Source organism: Onthophagus taurus, chromosome 8 (genome assembly GCF_036711975.1).
Source record: "Onthophagus taurus isolate NC chromosome 8, IU_Otau_3.0, whole genome shotgun sequence".
Classification (NCBI taxonomy): Eukaryota; Metazoa; Arthropoda; class Insecta; order Coleoptera; family Scarabaeidae; genus Onthophagus; species Onthophagus taurus.
The window spans coordinates 15,856,581-15,874,247 of record NC_091973.1 but is presented as its reverse complement, the minus strand read 5'-3'; the positions used below and the strand labels follow the sequence as shown (position 1 = coordinate 15,874,247).

Genomic DNA, 17,667 nt, shown 5'->3' with positions numbered 1-17,667 from the left:
TGACTGAACGCACAACAGGTCAAGATATATATAAATCCTTTGGCTACCAAAATCTTTCATCAATCCCTTTCTCCCCTACTTTTTACCACATCCGTTTATATTTAACATTTGTCATTATTTTGTAATATTTTAAAGTGACATTTTGCAAACTTCACGACGTTTACATAACCTTAAAATTTGGATTTCCGTCTACCATTTTGTCATTGTCGGATCGTGTTTTAATTTGTTGAAGTTAAGTTTTTTAATATTTTAATATTATTCATGTTATTTCTAACACGCTAATGAAATTGGAACGTTAAAATTGATACCAGGGTTGTTTATTCAGTGTGACGTAAGTTCATTTTATTATAAGATTGTTATTTCCTACAACCTAACCTAAAATATAAGATAACATGTGTTTATTAGAATTTTTGATTTTGTTCAAATTTATAGTTGATTCAGACTTTTTCGTTTTCATACTATAGATGTTCCTGAGGATGATTCTGAAATGGAAAGAAATGATAATAACAACATAATAAGATATATGTATATATATGTACAGCATCAATTCATATTTAGAAGAATTAAACTTGTCGTGGAACTGCTGCGTAGGAACTTGTACAGATGGAGTTCCATCTATGGTGGGCTCTATCAAAGGATTTTGTGGCGTCGTTAAGAAAAGAAATGCTAACATTGTATACACGCATACAATAGATACTTTTTACATAAATTTTGATGAAACATAACCTCTTCAATAGTAATTGAATTTGAACATCGTCGGCAATAAATTTTATTATTTGATTCAAGGTGCTCCTCTAAATGTTTTCGTAACTGAATATAAGTTGGATATTCGTCATCGCAAGAGGTGCATTTAAAGGGATTAACATCGTAATGAATCATTTTAGAATGAACCATTAAACCAGAGAGAGATGTTTGAGATAAAATTGCAGACTGAACAATATAAATTTATGTTCTTATCTTGTGGTTTACTTGAACAGTTAGACTTAATTGTATGAACATCAGTATTCTTAATACCATTTAGTGATACATTTTCTAAATTGATATCATTCTCTAGAGTTGCGATCGCTGAATTCTTTATGGCACATACACGAAGAAATAGACTTAAACATTAAGCGATCAGGATTATCCTCAACATTAAATTTATGTGTTAAGATTGGTTTTTCATTATCTTGGAAGGTAATTTGATGTGGTGGCATATTTATTGCAGTCTTTGGTGATATCACAAGTAATGTGAATGTCCTTTTGAGGTAGAATATTGTTTGTAAACATAGTTTTAACATGTTTTTATTAAACATGTTTTTCACTTAATAATAATATGTTGAGTTTCACCAAAGACAGTGTGCTATATAACTTGTTACAAATCAACTTGATGATATACATTTATTCCGTACGATGGTTCTGTAATGGATGGGCCATCAGCATAATTTTATTGTAACCTTAAATTTATATTCTATGTTACTCCATGTTTTTTATGTTTGTTTTTGTTTAGTTTTCAGTTTTATGAATAAGAAATAACAAATAAAACTTAATTTTACCGTACAATTTTGCATGTGTTTATAGCAAAAACGAATTCTATATGCGTTGTCCTCGCCATTCTCTATTCAACTTTTAATGTTATGTTATGTTTATGGGCCATAATATTATTTTTGAATTAATGTCAACGGAAAGATAAATATGTTTTGTAGCAATGGCAATAATGGCATGTAGTGGGAGTATGTCAGTTAGTATTAAGTAATAACAGATAGAATATGTAAGACAGTCGACGTATGTAGTTGAATAAACTATTATGTAGAAAACTTTTAAATCAGTATTTTAATATAAGGAGACCCCACCCTTATTGGCAAATTTGTTAGTGAAGAATGAAGATAAATTGATTAATTTGGAGGAGTTTATTTTGGATTCTGGAGCTGCCCAGCATTTAACTAACGAAGGTATGAAAAAGTATATATTGAATTGTAATGAATTTAGTTTAGTTTATTTAAATAAGTTATAGTTAGGCAACTTAGATTACTCAATGAAAACGATTCACACAAAAGACTGAATAAAGCCAGTTCACGCTCAAGCGTTGTTTCTTTAACATAATATAACATGGCGCAGTAGAAATTAACAAATAAAAGAAGAATAAAGAAAAATAGATACAAATAAGCCAATACAGACAATGGATTTCAATGGAAATTTAGCAATAAATTGGAAAAGGTGGAAACAGATTTATGAAATCTACACGATAGCGGCGGAAATAGGAAAAAAGAAAGAAAAAGTACAATGTGCGCAGTTACTTCATCTTATGGGTCATGAAGAGATAGATTTATAATACTTTCACATTTAACAAAGAAGAAGAAAACAAGATCGAAGTATTAAAACAAAAATTTGAAAGTTATTTCGTACCTAAGAAAAACCTAACCTATGAACGTTACAAATTCATAACGTCAAGACAGGAGATGGCTACAATAGATGAATATGCAACTAATTTAAAAAATCAAGGAAATCAATGTGAATTTGGGGATATAAAAGAAGAAATGGTTAAATTAATGTTGATTGTTGGTATCAAAGATGATTCAACAAGGGAAAAATTATTACAAAAAGATGATTTCAACTTGGATAAGGCTATTGAAATTTGCATTCTAACGGAAAATTCAAGAAACCAACTAAAAGAGATGAATGGAACGGAAGAAAATGATTGTATCGAGGAGATGAGAAAGGGAAAATACACGAACCGACGTTTGACAAAACGTCGGTTCGAGACAGATGGATCCGAAACCACAAGATCAGTAAACAAAAAAGAAGAACAGAGGAATTATAACACAATAAAAACAAATAAGGTAATTAAAGATTGTACTAGTCAACAGATAGTCAACATGTAATGCTTACATAATGTAAGTACGGTTGCATAACTTTTGTTTTTGAAACCACAGAATATACAGAAAGGACAAAACCGGCGGCGTCTTTGATGTTTTACTGTTCATTTTATTTAACCTTCGCCATATTGGTGATAGTTACGGCGGCAATTTTAAAATTTAAAATACTCTTTTTATGGTCTAGTGTCCAATCTGTAGCAAAATACCGTCGTTACTAAATTTCTATCAAGAACATATAATTACGTTAATTGTTATAAAAATGTACAAATACTGAAATACATAAAATTTATTTCATAAGTATTAGTATTGTTAAGTAACAATATCAATTTTAAACGTATTAATATGCTAGATTTTTTATAGTGGATATTAAATAAACTGTAGATCATATAAAAATATTTAATTTATTTACAATTTTAAATTAAATATTAGGAGTATTTACAAAATTTTTTTTAATATTTCTATTATGGAATTTTAGAGTATAAAATAATCTTAACCTAATAAATAAATTTAAAAAATAAGAAATCTTAACAAATAAATAAACTTAACAAATATTTTGATGGAAAATTTGTACATATAAAATTGTTCTATTGTTTGTAAGTATTGTAAAAATTGCCGACCTACCCCTCTCTTATATATTACATTCGGGTATAAATCATAAAATGATTCTTCTAATTTAAAAATGTAATTTAAAAATAAATCAGATGCTGATATTAAATTTCCGTACACACTGACAGAAGAAAAACTTTTAAAGTGCATAAATAATTTGCTTGCTTCAAAATTTTCTTCATTAAACATAATAGCACAAGTATCACAATTATTGTGCACAGCCAATACCTTTTTGGCCAGGTATCCACAGACGTACGTAAACCCATTTTGGGCCGGTAGCTCCTGGTTTCGGTAGTCCGTGTCTACTGAAACCAGAGTGTTAACAACATTTTTTGTTTCTAATGTCACTGGCACTTCCTCGATGATTTCGGCCATATTTATTTTCTTTATTTTTACTAAAAATGTGGCAAAATCATCGCTGCAATTCTCATTCCCGGTATGAAAATATCTCTGACAAAACAACTTTCGAAAGCTTCTTTCGAATTGGATGGGTGTTGGGTTCAAACAATTTCCGCCCTGCGTCCTGATTTGCCCAAAAAAGTTTTCTAGGCAATCTTGGTTTACGTATCTTGTTGTTATGTATTCATGATTGTTTTTTCTTAATGTGTTCCATAATGTTTTGATACCACTAATTATTATTGTCCATGCTTTTATACATTTTATTGATGTTGTAACGTCATTTCCTTTGTTATTGATTACTTTTAAATTTTTAATGAAATGTAACATTTCATTTAGATGCTCGTCATCGCCAGAATATTTTCTTGAGTTAAGAATATCAAATAATTTATTGAATCTTTCGATAAATTCGATTGTCCCAATACACTCTGATGGGAGCGCTTTGAAAGAGACGTACACTTCTAAGCTACTTGCCACTGTATTACTAATAATTTGGGCTGCCAATTTAACTTTCATTTTTTGGAAGTTGGTCGGGTTGATATGTGTTGCTGTTAATTTGGGTGCCAATCGATTTCTCTGTTGGACATCCATTTCATAAAATTTTTCGATATATTTCCATGATGTTTTTTTTATTATGAAAATGAAAATCGTGTTTTATTAAATTGTTCCTTGTTGCTTTCAGCAAATGAGGAGTATCGAAAATAAACGGAATGGCGTCCGCATTAAACATCCACGCCGTCTCGGGCGATATATTTAAAAGATTATGGAGTTGAATAAAATTGCTTCCCATATCTGTAACGACACATCTTATATGGAGGCCAATATGTTTTAATTTTTTGATGCATTCCTCGATTTCTTCCTTTAGGGTTGATGCTGTAAGTGTTGTTGTAAAAAAATAACCAAGTGGTAGCTTCCTATTATTAATCAGCCCTCTAATCATAAACACATTAGCAGATCGAGCTACAATGTACTCTCTTTTATTATCTCCTCTGTCTACAACCCCGACTACTTCATCCCTTCCAATGTGATAGAAGAAATTTTCTTTTAGAGCCATTTCGTCAATGCATAGGATGCAATCCTTATCCAAATGACCCATACCAGAGACTTTTATTTGCAATGCCTTGTACAAATGCATGTTGTTGAGCCCCGGCAAAAATTTTAAATGTTCTGTCAACCTTCTTAAAGTCCTTGTTGAAGGCAAATAGAATAACGTTTGTAGAAATCTATAAGAACGAGGACCCAAAAAATATAACTGCATACTCAATTCTTTGTATGCTGTGTTATACGTTCTTTTTGTTGAAGTAATATTGCACAGTCTTCCTTGTATTTTAACAAACTTGGCCAAATCGTTGGGCAAAAATTTATCACAGCAATTGTCAAAATCTTTCAAAGTGGGTTCGTTGTTACTAACTGTATTTGTAAGTAATCTTCTCACTTTTAAATTTTCTGATCGTAAATTTTTTATTGATTGTCTCAATTTTCTCTTCCTTGGCGTGCTCGATGATAGTGACATATTTGTTTGTGCAAATGATTCTAAAGAGATAATAACAAAATGTTAATTAAAACTGATTTTATATTTATTATATGTATTTATACTATACGGTCTCCGAATCGAGTATGGATTGAGTTACAAAGAGGAAATAAATTCTTATTACTGATTTTTCTAACATGTTTGGTTCCTCTTTGTAACTCGATCCAGAGATATACTGTATACAGCGTGTCCCGTATCTTCCGCATCAGAGCATTATACGATTGTACGATACATTATTCTGAAGCGATCTTTCTAATAAAATTTTTTCGAAATGTTTATAATAACCGCACGGGAACTGTTTAAACGAACTGTTTTTCGTCCAATCAGCAGATCGCAAATCAGCCTCAGGTAGTCGGTGCCTCCTTCGGCCGGTCCGCTACGCCGATGATAACTCCTTTCCCACGTGTACCAATAGATTCGTCACGGAAAGAGAAATAAACTTTTTCGGTGAATCAAAGTCGTCCGTTATTGGTCGTTGTTAAACAGTTCCCGTGCGGTTATTATAAACATTTCGAAAAAAATTTATTAGAAAGATCGCTTCAGAATAATGTATTCTACAACCGTATAATGCTCTGATGCGGAAGATACGGGACACGCTGTATATACAGCTATGCCTTCGGCCAGAAACACCCGTAATCGGTGTTAATCGCCATAACGTACGAATGTTTCATTTCTAACAATATCTACACATACCTGATTTTATAGTGCTGGGAGTTGACATAGCGGACGAAGTTGGAGTGGTTTCTATTCAAATAGAACCAAAAAAACAATTAGTATAATTTTAATAAGTCCATAATGAAAAAGGAGTTTTTAATACAATACAATAAAAAGGATTAAGAGGCCAAAGAAAACTTTTTCTTAAGATATATTTTAATAGATTACCTGTTGATACTGAATCCACTTCAACAAACAAAGGGCTGAATGTGAAATCTAAAAATTTTCATTTTAATTAGTAAGAAAAATGTTGTATGCAGCACAATAAGGGACATATTTATTCTAAAAATTTACCTGAAGATAATTCAGTATTATGTTGTTTATCTGTACTTTGAGATTCCTCACATTGACCTCCAGATGGTCGTCCCAGTTCTACAAAAAAAATTGTTTAAAATACAAGTAATATTTTATTCATTAATATTATTACTTCCCATCTTGTTAGAATATTTATGTGAATAAAAACTTTGCTTTTCAGAAGGGTGGAATTTTCTTTATTTTCGGCTCAACCGGTTTCGACTATTCTTTTTTCCTGAAGATGACTAAAAAAGAATAGTCGAAACCGGTTGAGCCGAAAATAAAGAAAATTCCACCCTTCTGAAAAGCAAAGTTTTTATTCACATAAATAATATTTTATTGCTTTTCAGTTGTATAGTATGATTAAATTTTAATTTTCAATTAAATCAATTGCAATAAATTCATGGAGCAATCAATTAACAATTAAAACAAATCAAAATAAAATGGCCAACCCAACTTACATTTATATCTGAGAAAAAGGTACATGGCATTCCAGAGGCTCCAGCTTTAAGAAAAACAAAAGGTTTTTGTTTAAAATGTTTTTGTGTGAAACTACTTTCATTTATACCTGCGAAAGAGTCCAGCTTGGGTGAAATAATCTCTTTCGATGTTGAAGGAACAAGTAAAGTATCTAAAGTAAAATATCCATTAAACAATATGCTGAAATAAAAATTTATTGGTACAATTACCAGATAATATCACAATCTTCTCCTTAGGATTTTGGCTTGTTTTCTCTGTAAATTCAGTAGGAACTGCAGTGGGTAACAACCTTTTTTTGTATGGATCACTGTACATGTTATTTTTAAAATGCAAGGCACAAACTCTATAGCAATTGTACAATTGTTCTAAGAATTTGTCTTGCAAATCTAATCGGTCGCAAGCTTTCAGCCACTGACTTGCTCTAAAAAAATTATATTAGGTATTAAATTATAAGAAAATGTTGATATCACATTTTGTTTACCTTTCTTGATTTTTTGGTATTCGAAACATGCTTATGTTTGTATGACCACTACGAGTATTACAATCATGTACTACACAGTAAAAACCACCTCTCACACTCATTTTATATTAAATACAATACAATACTAATAAAAAAAATTAAAAATACATTAACTAACTAAATTAGACCGTGAAAAACTAAACTACGCTGAAAAAACTACTACTATTTTAAAATATAAGAATTAATAAAGTAGAAACACTATAAATAAACTACGCTACACCTAACAATAATAAAACTAAAGAAACAAAACTATTAACACAAATGATAAGAATCGCAAACAAACGTAAACTCTCTCACACCTATCGCACGTGGTGAACAAACGCAGAGTGGGAGTGGGGACCGTGGGGACAGACGAGTAGACGACTAACTATCACAAATATGGCGGTGCCGCACCAGCGTATAAAAATGCGTTTTAGCGGGAAGATCTCTTTGTCCTTTCTGTTATATTCTGTGTTTGAAACTATATCTTCAGTCGTACAAGAACAAGTTAAGTAGTTCAATGGTTATAATAGTTGTAACATGGTTGTAAAACGTTCTAACACGTTGAAGTAGAAATAATACATAATAAACTTAATTTAGTTGGTCCCGGTTGTTTAAAATCAAACCCTGATTTGCCCTAAAACAACAGGTTATGGGCCCACGCAACGAAGAAAAGTGAGAAAAGCCAGGGAATAAAAAATAAAAAGGAAAGTTTCATAAAAACGACGCCAAAACGCGGTCGCCATTGTTGTCTCATCGAAACAATGGAAGAAATCGTTGACGGTTAAAAGCAAGTGAATAAAAACAAACTCAAAACTTAGGATAAAAAATTCGGTAAGACATTTTAATTTATTTATAAATATAAACGAAAAAGTTAAAAACAAAAATTAAAATAAAAAAATTAAAATAAAATAAATAATAAAAATGAGTCAAACTAACGAATATGCAAGTATTGACACATTGAAAGGAGCGGAGAACTATGAAGTGTGGAGCTTTCAAATTGGAATCTTTTTTAAGGCCAAGGGTATGAGATAGCTTATGGAATAAATAAATGTCCAAAAGAAACAACAATTGAAAAACAACCGATGATGTATGTGCTAAACAGTAAGACGGCAAATGAAATGATCGAAAAATTGTCGGGAATGTATCAAAGAGATACAGAAGATGTGAACTACAGACTACTACAAGATTTTACCAATTACAATTTAAAAAGGAAGTTGATATGGGGTCGAACATAGCAGAACTTGAAAATATAACCCACAAACTAAGGGGATTAAAACAAGAAATAACAGACGAAATGAAAATAACAAAGTTATTATCGATAGTACCAAATACGTATAAATATTTTAGAAGTGGTTGGGAGTCGGCTTCAGAGAAAGATAAATCTTTTGAAAAACTAACCGGAAGATTGCTTAACGAAGAGTTGAGAATGAAAAGTGAAAACACAACGGAACAGGTGGCATTTAAAGGTGAACAAAAAAGAACTAATAGACACAATAAACCAAACAACATAACATGCTTCAAATGTGGAAAAAAGGGCACATCGCAAAAAATTGCAAAAACAAACAAGGATGCAAGAAAAATAATCATTCTGAAAAACAATGTTTTTTCAGGAATAAAAATGAAAAAAATAAAGTTAAAGTTGAAGACAAGGTAAGTTTCCTGGCTGCAAAAAACTTAAATAAAAAATCAGAATGGATACTGGATTCGGGTCCCTCAACCCACATGACAAATGACATGAAGATTTTGATCAAGACTGAAAAATTAAATGAAAATATAGGAACAGCAAAAAAGGATCAAACGATAAAAACAGAAGCAATAGGAGAAATTGAACCAGGAAATTGTAACCTGAAAGATGCATATATGTATCGGAATTGGAAAAGAATTTGTTGTCTGTGGACCAAAAAATGTGGACCAATTGACCCGGAAACATGGGATGGAAAGAAATATTTTGTAACAATGTTAGATGATTATACTCATCACATTGAAGTATACATCATAAATAACAAAAGTGAAGTGCCTGAAATAATACAAGAATACGTCAAAAAAGTCGAAACAAAATTAGAAGCAAAAGTTAAAAAAATCAGTTGCGATAATGGAAAAGAGTACACCAATAATGAATTGCAAAACTGGTGCAAAAAAAAAGGAACAGCATTAGACTATACTATACCACATACTCCACAATTAAATGGAAAAGCTGAGCGAGCAAATAGAACAATAATGGAAAAGACAAGAGCTTTGATATATGATTCGGGATTAGGAAAAAGATTTTGGGGTGAAGCTGTACGAGCTAGTGCTTATTTAATGAATAGAACACCAACAACGACCACAGGATGCACTCCATACGAAATGTGGAATGGAAAGAAACCAAACTTAAAAAATCTACAGATATTTGGTACTTATGCTCATGTAAAGAAGCTTGGTTACCTTAAAAAATTAAATGAAAGAAGTGAAAGAATGATATTTGTAGGATATGCAAGCAATGGACATAGGTTTTTTGATGAGAAAAAACAAAGAATAATTATCTCGAGAGATGCAATATTCGAAAATAAAAAAATTAAAATACTGGTTGATGACACGAAAGAAGAAAATGAAGAAAGACAAGAAAATAATGAAGATAGGAGAGATCAAGAATGTCAGAAAAATGAAGAAAGACAAGAAAATAATGAAGATAAGAGAGATGATGAAGAGGAAGTAGAAATTGAGTTGCAACAATGAAAGTCAGAACAGTGTATATTTAAAAACAGTGACAGAGCATTAATTATGGCTATTTATGTAGATGATGGCCTCATCATATCAAATAATAAAGAACACATAAAATACGTAATTAATAAATTAAATAAAAACTTCATCACAAAATCATGGGTAAATCCAAACAATTTCCTAGGACAAAACATAAAAATAAAAAATAATGAATTAAAACTACAACAAATTAAACTAATTGAAAAAATAACCGAAAAATTTAAAATGAATGAATCAAAAGAGACTCATATACCATTAACTATAAGTGACTTTAAAAGAAGTGATACAATAATTAAAAACTTTCCTTATCAAGAGGCTGTGGGTAGTTTGTTGTATTTGGCAAAGAAAACACGACCGAACATTAGCTTCGCGGTAAACTTTGTAAGTCGTTTCATAAATAAAGTAACAAACAGTGACGTAATCAATGTGAAAAGGATTTTAAAATATTTGAATACTCATAAAAACATTGGTATTAAATATCGATTAAACACGGCACTTAAAAATTTAAAATTAAGTGCGTATTGTGATGCGGATTACGCGAATTGTACAGACACAAGAAAAAGCACGGCCGGATTCGTGATAATGTTAAACGATGGACCAATAAGTTGGGTAGCAAGAAAGCAACCAATAGTTGCTTTATCAACTACGGAGGCGGAGTATATAGCCATGTTAAACATGGATAATAAAAGTGCTATTAGTTTAATTAAAAGTGGCGTAATAAGCAGACGAAGTAACGGATAAGAAAATTGTACTACAGTTTTGTAACAGTGAAGAGAACATTAGTGATATGTTCACAAAACCCCTTGAAAGGGTTAAATTCACTAAGTTTAGGAAAAATATTGTGGGTATAATTTAGGACTTTGTTATTGTTTATTTTTCGTTTACGGGCGAATGTTAAATAGTTAAACGAAAAATAGTATTAAATGGGCAACATGTAATGCTTACATAATGTAAGTACGGTTGCATAACAGAAGAAAATGATTGTATCGAGGAGATGAGAAAGGGAAAATACACGAACCGACGTTTGACAAAAACAGATGGATCCGAAACCACAAGATCAGTAAACAAAAAAGAAGAACAGAGAAATTATAACACAACAAAAACAAATAAGGTAATTAAAGATTGTACTTGTTAAACGGTTGCATAACTTTTGTTTTTGAAACTATATCTTCAGTCGTACAAGAACAAGTTAAGCAGTTCAATGGTTAATAATAGTTGTAACATGGTTGTAAAACGTTCTAACACGTTGAAGTAGAAATAATAAATAATAAACTTAATTTAGTTGGTCCCGGTTGTTTAAAATCAAACCGTGACTTGCCCTAAAACAACAGTACTTGATGTGGTTACACACAAAATTAATGAATGCCTAGCGTTTGGTAAAAAATGTTTGTCATGCGATAGGTTGGGACATTTTAAAAAATTATGTAGGAGTAATGCAAATAAATTTAAATAGATGACATCAAAAAAAGGTAATAGAGAGTCTTAAATCTATTTTTGCGAGACACGGAATACCTAAAATTGTAATATCAGATAGTGGAAGTCAACTGAAGAGTAAAGAATATGCCAATTTTGCTAAAGAATGGAATTTTACATTTATGAATTCTTCTCCATATCATCAACAATCTAATGGTCAAACAGAAAGAACAATACAAACCATAAAGAAAATGTTAAAAAAATCGCTGGAATCAAATGATTTTTATTTAGTTTTGTTAGCACTAAGAAATACATTATATATTACATTGTTATACTCCAGCTCAAATTTTAATGAGTAAAAACCTAAGAGAAAACTTACCTATAAAGAAAAATAAATTACAACCAAAAACAATAAACAGAACTATCTATAATTCAAAATTGAAACAGGATAAAGAAAAAGTGCAAAATATTATAATAATAATGCGTATAAAAAAGTTATAAAAAACTACCAAAATGATGAAATAATTAGATACCAAGAAACACCTAAAAGTGTATGGCAAAGAGGTGAAGTTATAGGTAAAGTTAGGGAAAGAACATATAAAATTAAAAGAAGTGATGGTAAATACATAATTAGCAATATTCAATTTATTAAACCACATTATAACAAGAGATCTTATATAAAACCTGATCAAGAAAGAAACCATAATATTTCACATTATGTATAAAGAATAAAGAAGAGGATGAAGAGATTGATTTGAAAAATGAAGTGGTCCATGACACAAACAATGTTCAGATTGAAAACTCTGTTCGTCCAGTTCGAACAAAAAAGGTTCCAGATAGATATAATGATTTTGTATTAGATTATAATGTAAAGTAAAAAAAAAGATGTTGTAATGAGTTTAGTTTAGTTTATTTAAATAAGTTATAGATAGGCAACTTAGATTACTCAATGAAAACGGTTCACACAAAAGACTGAATAAAGCCGAGGTCTTCTAGGTCTAGTGTTAGTTGTACTGATAGTGCTAGTATTAATTCTAGTTTTAATTTAATTAACACCGGTCGTGAAAGCCTTCGTAATTATAATTAAAGGTATCCTAAAAAATTATCTAATTCATCAAAAAAATTATTTACTCAAAGGTACTACGAATAAAAAGTCTGGACGCGTTTCTAAATGTACAGTTTTCCGACAGAGACGTATAGTAGCAGTGCAAGCAGCTAATGAAAATTACGGTTTAGATGAATTGATGTAGTAATACCTGATATGTCGCCCATTAAATACACCGCTAAAAGAAGCGTTTTTAAAAAGTATTTATAAACCGGAAGACGTCGCAATTAGTGTTATTTTGTTGTATGGGTACAACGTTGTATCGAGATAGAAATGGTATAAAGATACATTAATTCTTTTTAGATTTCTAAAGATCCTAATTTTTTGGAACGAGAAAATGAAAGAAAAATTGAAAAATTTTTATTTTGATACACGCCATACTAGGAATTTAGTCATTAGAAACAAAACGCCCTTGATATAACAATAAAAGTAAAGATTCAGCCATTTATTGATCCTGCTCTATTAAAAGTTTTGTTCCTATAACATCACATTGAAAGAATAGGGACCTTTTTGGTGTTTCTGTTTTTGAATATCTCTACTCCCAAGTATCTATTAATAAATTAATTTTGTCTATTATTTTGTAGAATTGTCTAAATTTGAATTATGTAAATTGATCAGTAAATTTGTTATCAATATTTGTTATAAATCACTATTTTTCATTGCAGTACAATAACGCGTTTTACATAAAATTTTTGATTTGTGTTTATCTTGTATAATCTACAAAATTACCAAAATCCTTGTTCTATTAAATATTTACTGATGAAGACTCCACTTACTGTTCACGACTTTCTCTATATTCTCCATAAAAAACGGATAATATAAACATATTCAATTCATGGTCACAGCTGAGGAAATACAGACTTTGCGTAAGATCAAACATAAGATTAAAGAGAAACAAACAAGAACACAACATCTACAACCACAACTGAGGAAATGCAGACTTTGCGTAAGATCAAACATAAGATTAAAGAGAAACAAACAAGAACACAACACCTACAACCACAACTGAGGAAATACAGACTTTGCGTAAGATCTAACATAAGATTAAAGAGAAACAAACAAGAACACAACATCTACAACCACAACTGAGGAAATACAGACGTTGTGTAAGATCAAACATAAGATTAAAGAGAAACAAACAAGAACACAACATCTACAACCACAACTGAGGAAATACAGACTTTGCGTAAGATCAAACATAAGATTAAAGAGAAACAAACAAGATCATAACATCTACAACCACTACTGAGGAAATACAGACTTTGCGTAAGATCAAACATAAGATTAAAGAGAAACAAACAAGAACACAACATCTACAGCCACAATATTTTTGAATGATTTAGAACATAAAATCTTAAGCAACGACAACACCAACAACAAAAACATTATTTTATGGCGTAGGTATGTTGATGACATATTGGTTGTATGGAATAATAACAACAACTTAAATACAATAGAGCACTTTAATGATTATTGTCATGTATGCGCATGACCAAAAGAAAACGTGCTCGCTACGTTTCGAGCACACCAACCAGTACCACAGAATAACCAGAAAGGACAAAGAGACCTTGAATATGGCGTCCATTTTTATGGACGCCATATTGTTGGCGTTTATTTACATCTGTGTTACCACGTGCGTTTGTTGAGATTGTTTTGATAGCGAAAGTTTTTCTTTGAGTTATAACTATAACTATAACTAAACAACTATTTAGTTAATAGTTATTTAGTGTATTATTCTATTTTTTCTTATATTTTAAAGTAGTTGTGCGCTCCAAAAATACGAGCCACAATAAGCGATTGTGAAGGTGCTGGATGCTCAATGAATTAATTAAAAAAAAATGATTCTAAATAAATTGTTTCTTTAATTAGTAACAAAGGTCGAAATAATAATAAATAAAATAAAGAAAAGAAAATTACCTTAGAAAATGCGGAAAGAAAGCGTAAGAACAAAACGAGACGATGCGGCACACGCGCTGCGAAACGCTCGAGATCGTGGTGAGTGAGATAATGCCCCCTGGCGGGGGTGGCATGTCATATTTGCGGAAATAGCTTAAGCGGAGCGAACAATCACCCGCCAAAAAATAACGAAAAGTTTTTTTTTTTTTTTACAACAATAAGAAATTGAAAATTTACAAAATTAAATATAGTATAATGACAAGATGAACGTGAAATTACAACGATGCAAAAGAGAATGGAACAGGATTGAATTAATTAAAAATGTTACAATAATAATTAGATAACAAACAGTTGTTGGGTTTACATTTCTGAAGGTAGTGGGCAGATTTTCGTTACTGGGCGTTGTAGTTCCCCTTGAGCGGTGCGGACGGTCACCACCCGAACGACGCCATCCAATCCGGGATGTGTTTGAATAATACGTCCCAACTTCCAACACCAAGGAGGCTGTTGATCGTTTTTTATTAGTACGACGGTGTTTAGCGGTATATTAGCTGTTGGAGTAGTCCACTTGGCCCTTTGCTGCAATGTGTGTAAATATTCTAAGCTCCACCTCTTCCAAAAATGTTGCATCATCTTCTGGAGCAAAGCCCATCTAGACAAACGGCCATTTGGGACATTCTGGAAATCGACATTCGGAATTTCATTAGATGCTGGTGATAATGTAAGAAAATGACCAGGAGTGAGGGGCTGAAGGTCATTTGGATCGGATCCAAGTGGACATAGTGGGCGAGAATTAAGGATAGATTCAATTTGAGTAACTAAAGTATAAAGTTCTTCAAATGTTAACACCTGGTCTCCAATAACCCTCTTCAAATGGGTTTTTGCGGACTTGACACCAGCCTCACTCAGTCCGTTAAAATTTGGTGCCGCGGGAGGGTTGAATAGCCACTCTATACCCAACGTTTCACCCGCCATTTGGGCGTACTCGTTTAATTGGCGGTATGCTCCCACGAAATTAGTGCCTTGGTCTGAAAACAGTCGAATACATGTGCCTCGTCGAGCAACAAATCGGCGTAAAGCGGCTAAGAAAGCTTCGGCGGTTAAGTCGGAGACTAATTCTAGATGAATAGCCTTGGTTGCAGCACAAACAAAGAGACATATATACGCTTTAAAGGTTTTTGCTCCTCGATGTCTTCTGGCAGTTACAAAGAAGGGGCCAGCATAATCAACACCAGCCGTAGTAAAGGCCTTCATTTGCTGTATTCTAAAAGTAGGCAAATCAGCCATAAATGAATTGATTGATTTGGGACGTGCTCGAAAACATTTTAAACATCTGGATATCACTCTATAAATTACGGTGCGAGGTGACATAATCCAGAATTGATTTGCTATCAGCGCATGTAACGTTCTATAACCAGGGTGCAAATTTTCTTGATGTAAGTGTTGAACAATTAATTCGCTCAGACGACTTTTACATGGTAACAATATAGGATGTTTCGCATCGTAGACCAGATCAGAGTGTCTCAAACGTCCACCCACTCTAATCAAATCTCCCTCGCCAATGAATGGTGCCAATTTACGATATGGTTTTGCGGGTAAACTACCAGTGTGTAAGCTTCGAAGGACATCCGGAAAGTGTTCCAATTGAACTTGACGTGCCAAAGTATGAAGTGCGGTCTGCTTCTCCAACATTGATATAGGTAGACGGCGATGTTGATTCAATTTTCGACAACCTGCAACGAATCTCAACACATAAGCTACTACATTTTTAATCTTACTTAGAGATGAACAGCGTTCCATCAATGTAAGTAAAAAGTTGTCGGTTTTCGTCGTTGTATTAACAGCCACTACATGTTTCTCTTCGGGTAATTTCTCGGCAAGGGTTGCGATTACTTGGGTAGGCCAGTCGGACGATGGACATGATAACCAGACTGGACCATTCCACCATAACTGACATCCAACCATTTCCGCCGGAAGTAGACCACGGGATCCAGGATCCGCTGGATTATCCAATGATGACACATGATGCCAACACTCGCCAGGTATTATATTTTGAATGTGGCTGGTGCGGTTGGCGACAAATGTCTTCCAACGATGTGGAGATGACTTCAGCCAACCCAAAACTATTGTGGAGTCACACCATGCAAACACCTTAGGTTGAGCGATGCAGGATAGATTGGAGATGAGAAACTCAGCCAAATCAGATAACAGAACAGCACCACAGAGTTCCAAACGAGGTAACGATGTGATTTTAAGTGGTGCTACTCTAGACCTTGCACAGAGAAAATTGACTTTAATAGAATTATCTGGTAATATTAACCTGAGATACGCCACCGCACAGTATCCGACCATAGAGGCATCGGAAAATAAATGAAGTTCTATGGATCTATCATCTGCCAATTGAACGGAACGAGGTATTCTTAATTGTGATAACTGTGGCAGCTGCTCTTTGTATTGGATCCAATAAATTTTGATTTTTTCAGACGGTGTATCATCCCAGTCACACTTTTCCAGCCATAATTGCTGAATTAAATATTTTGCGGCCAATATGCATTGTTCGCTCCGCTTAAGCTATTTCCGCAAATATGACATGCCACCCCCGCCAGGGGGCATTATCTCACTCACCACGATCTCGAGCGTTTCGCAGCGCGTGTGCCGCATCGTCTCGTTTTGTTCTTACGCTTTCTTTCCGCATTTTCTAAGGTAATTTTCTTTTCTTTATTTTATTTATTATTATTTCGACCTTTGTTACTAATTAAAGAAACAATTTATTTAGAATCATTTTTTTTTAATTAATTCATTGAGCATCCAGCACCTTCACAATCGCTTATTGTGGCTCGTATTTTTGGAGCGCACATTTTTTGGTCCTTCGAGCCGGATACTTGGTGTCATTTCGATTGTTTTTTGCATACCTTTATTTAATTTATTTCTAAGTAATTGCAATCATATAGTTTCGCCCACCCGCAACACCACGTGCTCTTACTTCTTTTTCGATTCGCATCGCTCCACATCTGGTGTTTGTTGAAATCGCAATTCAAGTCAATCTGAACAAAAAAAATATACAGATAAAATTATATTAATTATTTCGTTTATTATTTTTTTTCTATCTTTGAAGAGAAGATATAACATTGCATTA

At 32.4% G+C, this 17,667-nt stretch overlaps 2 protein-coding genes across 2 annotated transcripts; one reads left to right on the top strand and one right to left on the bottom strand.

Annotated features, from left to right (window-relative positions):
• Positions 1-10,138: 10,138 nt before the first annotated feature.
• LOC139431274 (uncharacterized) lies at positions 10,139-10,858 on the top strand. The gene has a single exon (XM_071198918.1). It carries the CDS (start codon positions 10,139-10,141, stop codon positions 10,856-10,858), a length of 720 nt encoding a protein of 239 aa, XP_071055019.1.
• A 4,033-nt stretch (positions 10,859-14,891) lies between these two features.
• On the bottom strand, positions 14,892-17,226 carry LOC139431273 (uncharacterized). The gene is made up of 2 exons (XM_071198917.1): positions 17,157-17,226; positions 14,892-16,924 (listed from the first exon to the last, which is right to left on the bottom strand). The coding sequence occupies exons 1-2, from the start codon at positions 17,224-17,226 to the stop codon at positions 14,892-14,894; spliced, it is 2,103 nt and encodes a 700-aa protein (XP_071055018.1).
• Positions 17,227-17,667: the final 441 nt, after the last annotated feature.